Source organism: Pelobates fuscus, chromosome 9 (genome assembly GCF_036172605.1).
Source record: "Pelobates fuscus isolate aPelFus1 chromosome 9, aPelFus1.pri, whole genome shotgun sequence".
In the NCBI taxonomy this organism is placed as follows: Eukaryota; Metazoa; Chordata; class Amphibia; order Anura; family Pelobatidae; genus Pelobates; species Pelobates fuscus.
In genome coordinates, this window is record NC_086325.1 from 168,512,654 (window position 1) to 168,525,316 (window position 12,663).

The 12,663-nt window shown below is 43.5% G+C and overlaps 1 protein-coding gene across 1 annotated transcript; it reads left to right on the forward strand.

The window, feature by feature from the left end:
* Positions 1–6,077: 6,077 nt before the first annotated feature.
* LOC134572690 (uncharacterized) lies at positions 6,078–10,210 on the forward strand. The gene is made up of 3 exons (XM_063431798.1): positions 6,078–6,112; positions 6,850–6,881; positions 8,844–10,210. Exons 2-3 carry the CDS (start codon positions 6,879–6,881, stop codon positions 9,804–9,806), a joined length of 966 nt encoding a protein of 321 aa, XP_063287868.1. The 5' UTR covers positions 6,078–6,112; positions 6,850–6,878; the 3' UTR covers positions 9,807–10,210.
* Positions 10,211–12,663: the final 2,453 nt, after the last annotated feature.

A 12,663-nucleotide genomic window follows, 5' to 3' on the forward strand; every position in this document is an offset into this window, starting at 1 on the left:
TGATTCTCTTATGTGGATTTACCTCTTTTTAGAATACCAGATTCGGGAGCCAACAGCGTCCTAATCTGGAATCTATATGTGGGATGTCCATATTTAAGGGTACCCAATAAGGGAGCTGTTTGGTAACAGCTTCCTAATTTGGTATAATTCTGTGATATTGCCATATTTAAGGATATTAACTTGGGGCATTTAGCTTAAATTCAGGCTATTTTAGGTGTGTAGCCTTATTTGGTTTACTTAATTATGGCAACCCCACAAAAGGAGAGAAAATTAGGGAAATATCTGCTAAACAGTCGGAAGGTCAAAATGAAGGAGAAGGCCCATTAACTTTGATTTGTTTTTTGTGGATAACTCCCTAATTTTGTACCCTTATGTGGGATCACATTTTTATATTACACAATTAGGGAGCTATCTGCTTAACGGTGCCCTAATTTGGTATCCGTGGTATCCTTGGTATCCCTTGCGCTTCTGAATTTTTTCTAAATTTTGTTTCATTCCTAATTGGTAATTTATAAATTTCTGATTAACTCAAATTCAAAAATTATGGAATGGAAACGAAACAAAAATAAACAATTGTTTTCTCCCATGAACATCTAATGTGTGTTAAATAAGTATTTAAAGTGCTCAGCAATTCATTAAAAATTGTCTTTCGCAAAACGTAATCCCAGAAGAATCAGGATCAGGATTTCTGACACTATATTCAAAATCATGAAAGTTTGGCTTTTTTTTTTTAATACAAATTCTATGATGGGAACTCTGTATCCCCCCCCTCCCCCCCCCCCCCCCCCAAAAAAAAAAAAAACTTTGAATACTTACCCATATTTGGTACCCATAGCATGCCTGAGAAACTCATTAACACACGGCTGAAATAATCACATTCATCGTTTTACATTTCTATCCAATAGCACTTTAAAAACGGATTTATCGTCCGGTAGCATAATGTAATTATGCTAGTTATTATTTATTCTGATGTATATATTGCCCTGCTTTTCTGTACACAATCTGCAGCCCTGAATAAGGAATCTATTGAGTTACACAGTGTGAGCTCTCGAAATAACACTGGTCTGGGAACAAGCGTCCGTATTCTGAATGGAGACTGGATTCATTCCTTATCCCAGCGTTGTATGTTATGTCCCCTCCTATCTACGGGACTAAAGAGTACAACATCTTGGGCTTCAAACCCCCATTTTATTACCTGCTGAGACAGTGTACCCCAATATACTAGCTCACTGATGTAATGTATAAGACCTCGCTCACACTATGTATCCCCCCGTACGTCCTGCTAATACCGTATGCTATTTCTATGCTGGGCTCCCTGCAAAGTGCATGGTATCCCTAGGGCCATCGGCGAGTTGCAATTCACCCCTGTGAGAGTGACATGGACCTTCCAGTCTTGCAGGGACTCGTAACTTTTAGACATGGCTGTTAGCGTATGATTTGACATTTTAAACCCTGGTATAATGATGGCTGTTCCAGGAGGGATAAGCCAAATGGCTAATGATTTAGGTAAACTAGAAAAATGGTCAGAGTTGTGGCAACTGACATTTAATGTGGATAAGTGCAAGATAATGCATCTTGGACGTAAAAACCCAAGGGCAGAGTACAGAATATTTGATGGAGTCCTAACCTCAACAGCTGAGGAAAGGGATTTAGGGGTGATTATTTCTGATGACTTAAAGGTAGGCAGACAATGTAATAGAGCAGCAGGAAATGCTAGCAGAATGCTTGGTTGTATAGGGAGAGGTATTAGCAGTAGAAAGAGGGAAGTGCTCATGCCATTGTACAGAACACTGGTGAGACCTCACTTGGAGTACTGTACGCAGTACTGGAGACCGTATCTCCAGAAGGATATTGATACCTTAGAGAGAGTTCAAAGAAGGGCTACTAAACTGGTTCATGGATTGCAGGATAAAACTTACCAGGAAAGGTTAAAGGATCTTAACATGTATAGCATGGAGGAAAGACGAGACAGGGGGGATATGATAGAAACATTTAAATACATGAAGGGAATCAACACAGTAAAGGAGGAGACTATATTTAAAAGAAGAAAAACTACCACAACAAGAGGTCAGTCTTAAATTAGAGGGGCAAAGGCTTAAAAATAATATCCGGAAGTATTACTTTACTGAGAGCTTAGTGGATGCATGGAATAGCCTTCCAGCTGAAGTGGTAGAGGTTAACACAGTTAAGGAGTTTAAGCATGCGTGGGATAGGCATAAGGCTATCCTTACTATAAGATAAGGCCAGGGACTAATGAAAGTATTTAGAAAATTGGGCAGACTAGATGGGCCGAATGGTTCTTATCTGCCGTCACATTCTATGTTTCTCTGATTCTAAGACATGTTTGTTCCACTGCTGGTCTAAGATTAAATGACCCTCACACAGCCTGATATAAACACAGTGACATAGTGATACAGTTATATAGTAATATAGACAGAAAATAACCCCTCTCATCCGTCCAGTGAAAAAATAAATCGGAAGTAATTTCTAATTATGCTGCGAATTGGGGGGGGGGGGGGGGAAACATTCCTTCTTGACGCCATAGGGGCAGGCGGATTTCTCACTAGATCACTAGCTGTTACCCCACATATTAACGGTGACATCCTGAATATCCTAGGGTTACAAAACACACACACTTACCGCTCTGTCCTGCTCTCTGTGAAATGTGCTGCAGTCAGTCCGGATTCGAAATTCCAGCTAATATTAGCAGCTTTAATAAACCAGACTCAGAGAACATGGAATGAGAATGGGGTATCGTCCTGTTTTGGGGGGGCACAGCTCAGCCCCTGTACGAGCCATACTGGATAGAGACACAGTAATCAGACTGACAGAGATACCTGGGCACTCAGCTTACTCCTGTCCTGTGCCTGATATGAAATATCCCAGGATCCATCGGGAATATCTGCTCCACAGGTGGACCAGCCAGAGAACGCCCAGGGGCAAACTTTAGCAAAACACTCAGAAAAGTTTGTTTGAACTAATGATGAGCTTGGAGGGGGTGTGATATGCTTTCTGTCAAACTGCAAGAATCAAAGGGAAACAAGCAAATACTTCACTGACCTGCGAACCAGAGGTGTATTTTGGATTTGTGCTGCCCTTGGCACGACTAAATTCGGGCACCCCCAAAATCTAAATTTGCCCCCCCAATTCGTGTCAAGGCCATTTTTTTGACTGACAGACACATGCCCTCATTGATACATGCACTCATATACACTCACTAACAGATACACAGTCATTGGCACACACATACAGTCATTGGCACACACTGTGTAACCAACACACACTTTCACTGACAGACACACACTGACACACCCACTCACTGGCAGGCACACACTCTCAGATACACATAAAATGACATACACACACTGACACACACTCACAGGCACACCCATTCTCACTCACAGACACACACTGACAGCTACACTCACTCACCCACTCACTCACTCACAGTAAGGTGGACAGCCCCAGAACACGAGGCAAACAAGGCATTTGTCTGGGAGCTTGGGGTGGCATTTTTTGCCTTGCTTGCCTTGCGGTAAATACATCCCTGTTGTGAACAATGTCCGGGAGTCTGGGGCAAAACATTCACAGACCCGGGCCAGACCGTGCAGAATCAGGCAGAATCAGACAGACCCGGGCAGGACCGGGCAGAATCAGACAGACCCAGGCAGGCCAAGGCAGAATCAGACAGGACTGGGCAGAATCAGACAGACCCGGGCAGGACCGGGCAGAATCAGACAGACCCGCACAGGACCGGGCAGAATCAGACAGACCCAGGCAGGCCAAGGCAGAATCAGACAGGACTGGGCAGAATCAGACAGACCCAGGCAGGACCAGGCAGAATCAGACAGACCTAGACAGGACCAGGCAGAATCAGACAGACCCAGGCAGGCCAAGGCAGAATCAGACAGGACTGGGCAGAATCAGACAGACCCAGGCAGGACCAGGCAGAATCAGACAGACCTAGACAGGACCAGGCAGAATCAGACAGACCCAGGCAGGCCAAGGCAGAATCAGACAGGACTGGGCAGAATCAGACAGACCCAGGCAGGACCAGGCAGAATCAGACAGACCTAGACAGGACCAGGCAGAATCAGACACACCCAGACAGGACTGGGCAGAATCAGACAGACCTGGGCAGAATCTGGCAGAATCAGGCAGACCCGCACAGGACCGGGCAGAATCAGACAGACCCGGGCAGGACAAGGCAGAATCAGACAGACCCAGACAAGACTGGGCAGAATCAGACAGATCTGGACAGGACTGGGCAGAATCAGACAGACCCGGGCAGGACCAGGCAGAATCAGACAGACCCGGGCAGAATCAGACAGACCCGGGCAGGACAAGGCAGAATCAGACAGACCCGGGCAGGACCAGGCAGAATCAGACAGACCCGGGCAGGACAAGGCAGAATCAGACAGACCAAGACAGGGCCGGCAGAATCAAACAGACTAGGGCAGAATCAGACAGACCCAGGCAGCACCGGGCCGAATCAGACAGACCCAGATAGGACCGGGCAGGATCAGACAGACCCGGGCAGGACCAGGCAGAATCAGACAGACCTGGACAGGACTGGGCAGAATCAGACAGACCTGGACAGGCCCGGGCTGAATCAGACAGACCTGGACAGGACTGGGCAGAATTGAAAGAACCCGGGCAGCACCAGGCAAAATCAGACAGACCCAGACAGGACTGGGCAGAATCAGACAGACCCAGACAGGACCGAGCAGGATCAGGCAGACCCGGGCAGGACCAGGCAGAATCAGACAGACCTGGACAGGCCCGGGCTGAATCAGACAGACCTGGACAGGACTGGGCAGAATCGAAAGAACCCGGGCAGCACCAGGCAAAATCAGACAGACCCAGACAGGACAGGGCATAATCAGACAGACCCAGGACAGGACCAAGCAGACGCAGATAGACCGGGACAGGATCGGGCAGGCTCAGATAGAACGGTACAGAACCGGGCAGAACCAAACAGACCCAGACAGGTTTGGGCAGTATCAGACAGATTAGGCAGAATCAGACAGACCTGGACAGGACTGGGCAGAATCAAACAGACCTGGAAAGGACCGGGCTGAATCAAACAGACCTGGACAGGACTGGGCAGAATCAAACAGACCTGGACAGGACCGTGCAGAATCAGACAGACCCAGACAGGACTGGGCAGAATCAGACAGACCCGGGACAGGACTGGGCAGACTCAGATAGAACGGTACAGGACTGGGCAGAATCAAACAGACCCAGACAGGTTTGGGCAGTATCGGACAGACCAGGCAGAATCAGACAGTCCCAGACAGGTTTGGGCAGTGCCAGAGAGACCCAGGCAGGTTTGGGCAGTATCAGACAGACCAGGCAGAATCAGACAGACCCAGACAGGTTTGGGCAGAATCAGACAGACCTGTACAGGTGTAAAATCAGTTATACCGCATTGTATAAATAATCCTCTATATAATTATGTAGGTATAGCTAAAAATGCAAGCTTAATAATGAGGCACAAAATTGATTTTTTTTCTATAATATTAAGTCCTCTGCATAATGTATCTTGACCTTATCTTAAAGGAACACTCCAAGCACTATAACCACTACATACCCTGTAGGGGTTATGGTGCCAGAATTCCCCACTGGCACCCTCCAGTGAGAGTAGAAAGTCATTTTAGAATCGTTTAACTTCCTACTTGGTGTTCACTGGGTGTCACTCCCTGCCTTCACTACTTCAGCCAGTGACCTGGAATTACAATACTTCACTCGGGAGAGTTATTGGAAAATCCTGATTAGGAAGTAGTGGAGAAGGGTAGAGGCACCCGGTGCACCCAAGTAAGATGTCAAACTATTCTAAAACTGTAGTGGTTGTGGTGCTTGGAGTATTCCTAGTATTACACTGACACGGATATAGGGCTTATGCCTTAATGGTGAGAGAGAGGTCTGTATGGTCCCGGGCACAGCTACCATGCTGGCACATTCTGATTCCTTGTTTAGTGAATAAGCCCCAGTATGTGTGCCTTTAATAAGGCTAATTATTCAGCTAATTGAGTCTACACTCACACCTGCCCCATTAAATGTCCACACTGGGTGAGGCCTCATTGTCAGTCAGAGCTGCCAGGATTGTGCTGTGAGTATTGGTTTGTAGCCTTTCTTAGCCCCCAGTAACCCCCCTCCATTAGGGTATGAAGCGTGGGATTAATTTGGGGGGGGTCATTTCACAGATTGTTAAACCTGGATTTTAGGGCCTGGGTGCGCTCTCCTGCCATTTTGAGGGCCCCAGATGTTGGACCTGGTACATTTTATTCAGCTGCCCATATTAATTGTTCAGAATTCCTGGTTTGTTGTTTTTGGAGGCTATGGGGGTGGTCCTGGAGGGTGTGAATAGGAGTGGTAGGGGGCTATTTGCTAAACAATAAATCTAATCTAGTTTCAACTGAGCTAAAACAGCCAACCTGGGGGCTTTAATCTGACAGTGGGGGTTATGCTGCGGCCAGAGTCAGGGTTACGTTATCCTGAGCATCCATCTTAAAGCTGTTATTTGCCGTCTCCCCCTCATCTGCATGGTGACAAACGCTTCATGCTGAGGGGCAGAGCATGTAGAGTGCTGCCAGCAATATGCATAATTTGCTACAGCTGTTATTATTTAATGGAACAATCCAAGCACCATAACCACTACAGCTCACTCTAGAGGTTATGGTGTCAGCAGACCAAATATCTTAGAATGGCTTGCCCTGGGTGCTGCACTGACTGCCTGAGAGTGATTAGATAATGGAGTGGGAACTGGCCAAGTTGTGGGTGGGATTTTACTCCAAATGTCATGTTTTGGAGCCATTAATAACGTGTTTTTTTTCGCTTTACTTTCAGGATCCGCCAGAGGATTCTAACATCTCAAAATGGTAAGTAAATCTCCATTAATGGTGTTTGGGGACAGGATGCCGCACACTATTATTATTATTATTATTATTATTATTATTATTATTATTATTATTATTATCATCATCATCTTTCTTATGGAAACCATGATTGTTGTCAGTACAGACTGCGCTAAAAGGACAACTGTCCTTAATCTAATCCTCTCCTCTAGTATTGAATGAAATAGTTTCATTGGGGTGGATTATACTCCCTCCCTTTATCAATATTAGGTCTTCTTCATTTGGCCAGATCGCAATAACTGGGAGCTGCCATTTTATTCTCCTGTCGACTATGTATGCAGTTTGCTTTTTTTTTTTTACCCCTTCCACACTGACTGTGGGTAAATTGGCAACTGACGTGGAACTTTTCCTTAAGACATGTCACCTCAGAAATATTATCATAGTAATCCTTGCATAAAGTATGGAATTTAAGGTGTGTGTGTGGTGTGTGGTTTTTTTTTTTTTTTTTTTTTGTTTTTTTTTTAAATATATGAATTCTATGAAAAACAATTAAAAATTAATAAAGCTTCATCCATGCCTTTAGCACCTGGCAGGTTCCTTCAGCCATATACGTACACCTTGGGTCGGACATTATATGAAAACAGTTGGTCTCTATGGTCGTCCTTGCTTCACTCCCAGCACAGAAACCACCGAGAAAACCATAGAGACTAACTGTCTGGTTTTAAACCTTGTCTGCCGCAAGGTGTATGTATATGGCGGAGGGATTCTGTCATATATCAAAGGAATGGATGAAGGTTGATTTTAACACCGTCAAAAGATCTCATCATAAGATAAAGTAGCAACTACTTTGTGTGTGTGTGTGTGGTTATTTTTTATATATATATATATATATATATATATTTTTTTTTTTTAAGCCCTCATCCGTCACTAGTGACAGCTGAGGGGTAAAAGTGCTCTTTCTATGGAGGATCCTGTGGTCTCAGGGCATCCTCCATAGAATCAGTGTTGTTCTGACATATACGTGGGAGTACAGCGTTGCCTTTGGCTTGTGGCCAATGAAGTGCCAGGAGCTAAAGAGGACTTTGTGGAAGAAGATGATGGCACCCATGAAGGAAAGGTTCAGGGCTGGTAACTTCCTCCACACTTCGTGGCCACTGGAAAGCGGGTTGGACAGTCACCATCTGGGGTCTCTGCAAAATATGCTTGGGGCCCCTAGAAAGTGACAACTGCTTTAAGATGTCTCTATTACTTAAAGGAACACTATAGTCATCTAAACAACGTTGGCTTAATGAAGCAGTTTTAGTGTATAGATCATGCCTCTCTGGTTTCAATGCTATTTAGGAGTTAAATCACTTTTTCTTTTTATGCAGCCCTTGTCACACCTCCCCTGGCTATGATTGACAGAGCCTGCATTAAAAAAAATCTGGTTTCACTTTCAAACACATGTAATTTACCTTAAATAATTGTATCTCAATCTCTAAATTGAACTTTACTCACATACAGGAGGCTCTTGCAGGGTCTAGCAAGCTATTAACATAGCAGGGGATCAGAAAATCTTAATTAAACAGAACTTGCAATAAAGAGCCTAAATAGGGCTCTGTTTACAGGAAGTGTTTATGGAAGGCTGTGCAAGTCACATGCAGGGAGGTGTGACTAGGGTTCATAAACAAAGGGATTTAACTCCTAAATGGCAGAGGATTGAGCAGTGAGGCTGCAGGGGCATGTTCTATAAACCAAAACTGCTTCATTAAGCTAAAGTTGTTCAGGTGACTATAGTGTCCTTTTAATCATAAGTTATTACAGAATTACACTTAATGGTATGATTCTCTTTATTGCAGAGTTACTCTGAATCATCATTTTAGTTGTCCCTTTTTTCTTACATAATTACATTAAATCATAAAAAAAAAAAAAAAAACTTCTCTTGTGCTGAGCCAGAACTAGGCTACATTATCATATATGGACTAACATTTTTGTAATCTCCTACAGGGAGTCTCAAAAGGCCTCGGTCCTCTTGGTGTCTATGCGAACACGGAAGAAGGGGTGTCATTTCAGACAGATAACGAGATGTACTGGAGTTCCTACTGTAATGGAATGACCAACCGGCTACAGGCCCGAGAGGAGAAAGATGCCACCAGCAAGTTTCTTGTCTTCTTGCTCCAAAATGGGAAGATAGTTTTACAGGATTTCCGGGAAATGTACATAAGCTGGACTGTGTATGATGGAATCACTTATTTAGAGATGGGAAAGTCCTTTCCAGATGAACTTTGTGAGTTTGAGGTTTTTCATGATGGTGAGAAGGTGATGTTTAAGGCCTCAAATGGAAAGTTTGTTTGCCGGACTTTCCATAACCATGAAACTATTCTTGAAGTGAGCCGAACAAAGGTGGTGGACTGCTGCCGATTTCGTGCAGGGATGGGGGATCTGTACAAACCTTGTTTTGACATAACCGCTGTGGAGTGGGACGATATTTCAAATCTGGCCTTCCGGCCTTGTGTCATAAAAGCTGAGAAATTCCTCAACCGAACAAATGAAGATCAAGAACATGAGTTTATGTTGACCTGGGAGACCAAGACTTCAGAAACTACGCAATGGGCCAGAACGTGGGGTTTGAATTCCATGGCTTCAACCAAATTCCCTCTTATGGCGTTTGAAGCCACGATCACTTACAATGGGAGTTTTCAGAAGACAGCCATTACCCACAGGTTGATAAATGAGAGTCGAAACGTCAAAGTTTCAGTCCCACCACGCCATAAAGTCTATGCGCAGCTCATGGTCTCTAAAATGGAAAATGTGTCCGTACCTTTTAAAGTCCACGTCCGAAAAATAAAAGTGGACGGAGATGTTCTAAACCTGGTGGAAGATGGCGTGTGGAAAGGGCTTGTATATTCTGATATTACTGTGGCAACAACGAAGCAGCCTTTAAGTTTTTTTGACTGTCTGTTTACGTGATCTGCTCATTTGTCAAATCCAGTTTTGTAACCTACACTCAATCTATTGGGACTCTGAGATGCTGCTAGGACACTCTGTTGCCACGTTAAGACTGTGGCCAATCCAGGTCTCCACTACTACAGAGGCTGGTTCTGGCTTTGCTCGCTGTGGACAATGTGTGATCTATGTGAATATTCAGAGCCCACACATGCTTTTTGGTGGCGTTAAATTAACTTTACCATTTTACCATACGCTGTACCAGCACACTCCAACACTCTAAAAGAAAATGGAAATGGCCTGCACTGATGCTATGCCACCACTAGAGGGCCCACCAGGTCAATGTAATCATCGCACTGTGGGGATATCTTTGGGAGGGTGAGGCGGATGGTTCCAATCTAATTTCTCACCCTGTTTCTGTCCTGCTCTTTCCCTTGCAGCAATGGAAGGACTGCCCAGCGTTAAACGACTGGGAGAGAACCTGACATCTGCATTATTAATTCGTGTTCCAAGTCTGTACAGTCTTAATTTTTGAAATAAATGGCAAGCTTTACTAAAACTCTACTTTACTTGGCTATTGTTGGAATGGGAGGATGAGTGGAGGGCAAGTTATTGAGGTTACAAATAGAGAAGGGTGGGGGGGAGGGAGGAGTCACTGGGGGTCCCAGATATTCTAGCAGGCAGTCTGCTAGATGTACCTTCCTGGAAAGATGAGATTAGGGGTCCCCCCCCTCACACCCAAGGTGGAGACATTAACAGAATTGTGTGTCTATAGGAGCCTGTGATGTATATCTGGTTCTGGTGTCATGACCATGCTTGGTGCCCACTACTAGGATCAGTCATCCCCAGAGTGTGCCCGGCTGTCTACCTTCATCGTGTATTTTATCGGCTAGAACTGGCTACTCTCAGCCAGCCACAGCGCAGACTTAACCATAAAGCGACCTTGGGCAACTCCACTGGAGTTGGCATTTTCCTGGCTCCGTTTACAATCCCTATGGGAGAGGGGGGGAGGGGGGGGGGGGGTCTTAAACTGAAAGCCTGCCAGGCTCTGTGCAGCTGAGAATCCTAGCAGTTCCCATCCAAAGCCTTGTGAGAGCAGGTTCCCTTACACTAACCTGGATAGTCGCCAAGAGTGAAATTTAAAGTGTTATTTCAGCCTAAAAAAGTGTTTAGTCGAACATTTCTCCTTTTAATAGGAGCAGCGTGTGGTATTAAACAATGTGGCTCTGACACCAGGCTTGTGCCGTCTGGGCAGGAAAGGGTGAATGCTGGAAGGAAACATCTGTTGTGCGCAGGGGGTAGTTATGGTTCACTGTGTCCCAGGAGGAAGTTGAACCAACACGTTTATAGATGCGGTTTTTGCTCCAGTCCTTTTTTTTTTTTTTTTTTTGTCTGGGGATTTCACTTTATTTTAAACGCAACTTCAAAAAAACAAACACTCTAGCTCCATTGACAAAGTGATTAATGAGGAGCTTGGCGCTTGTTCTCTCCATGCAGCTAATAATTTAACCTAAATTCAAGCGGGAGTGCAAGGAGGTCCCTACAGGAACATGTGTGACATGGTAAACCATCACAAGTTCACACAAACTCTGACTGCAATGCCACGTTCGCGGAGTCTGCGATCACAAAACAAACCCAGCCAAGGCGCACAGCACTGGCGCGAACTGGGGAGACATTCACAAATAGAAAATGCAATTGGATAAGAGAGAGTCCTGGTGAAAGAATTTGTGTATAGTGTGTGAATAAATGTAGGGGTTGTACTTGTTTGCACTACGGTTGCCATTTGAAAGCAGTGGTTCACTTGTATGTAGTGGTTGCCTGTGTGTGTGTGTGTGTGTGTGTGTGTGTACTTTGATTTAATTTTTATTTTTCACTATTTGTGTTTTTGCTTTCATCTATGCACCTCATACCACTAACATGAATCCAAATATGACCAAACTGTTTGGAGTAACCCTTTTCTCACTCCTAAATAAACAAAATATATATATATATATATATATTTATTTATTTTGTGGGGATATTTATGGGATAATAATGTAAACAGAGAGAAATTGCCCACTATTTCAATTCTCAGATCCTTAATCGTTATCGTGTTAAATGAAATGTATAACCATATACTGGTAATTAAAAATCACAAATTGTTATAAAAATAGATATTTATTTCTTAACAATTTAAATAATAATGATGAGTAACATGCATGATAATAAACAATGGAATTCGAGTATAACAATATGCAAAACAATATGGCAATAATAATTAATATGCAGTATAAAAACAATATGCAATACAATAGGCAATTTACTTCCTGGTTAGTACAGCATAGACTCAAGACTGATTTATACAGCATAGACTCAAGACTGATTTACGACCCTTTCTTTACAGCTAAGGAAACAAAGTTTTACAGAGACAGAGCATTCCTTAGAGCTGCAGTAAAACTTTCTGGCAGAAGTAACCCTTTCAATGCTGGTTAGACCTCCTAAGTAGTTAAGATCTACTCCTATGTAATTTTAATAAATAACATTTAACCCGTCTTCAACCATTTCCTTGATTTTATCCGATGAGAGAAATCTACTATGTTATATTAGCTGATATTTTATTAATTTGCCTAAACAGATATTTTATCTTATTTTAGAGCCAATCAATACAGCTGGATAAATGGTCATGATATGCTAACGTGATATTAATCACACAAATACATTAATGGCTATATTAATCCCAGCTGCAGATGGGATGCTATAACCATATATTTATCCTTTAATAATTAAGATTTCTAAATATGAAATCAAACATGATTTATCCAGTCATATATCATGCTATTAATTTAAATTAATTAATTAAATGCCTGTATATTTACCAGTTAAGTAGATATTTTCTCATCAG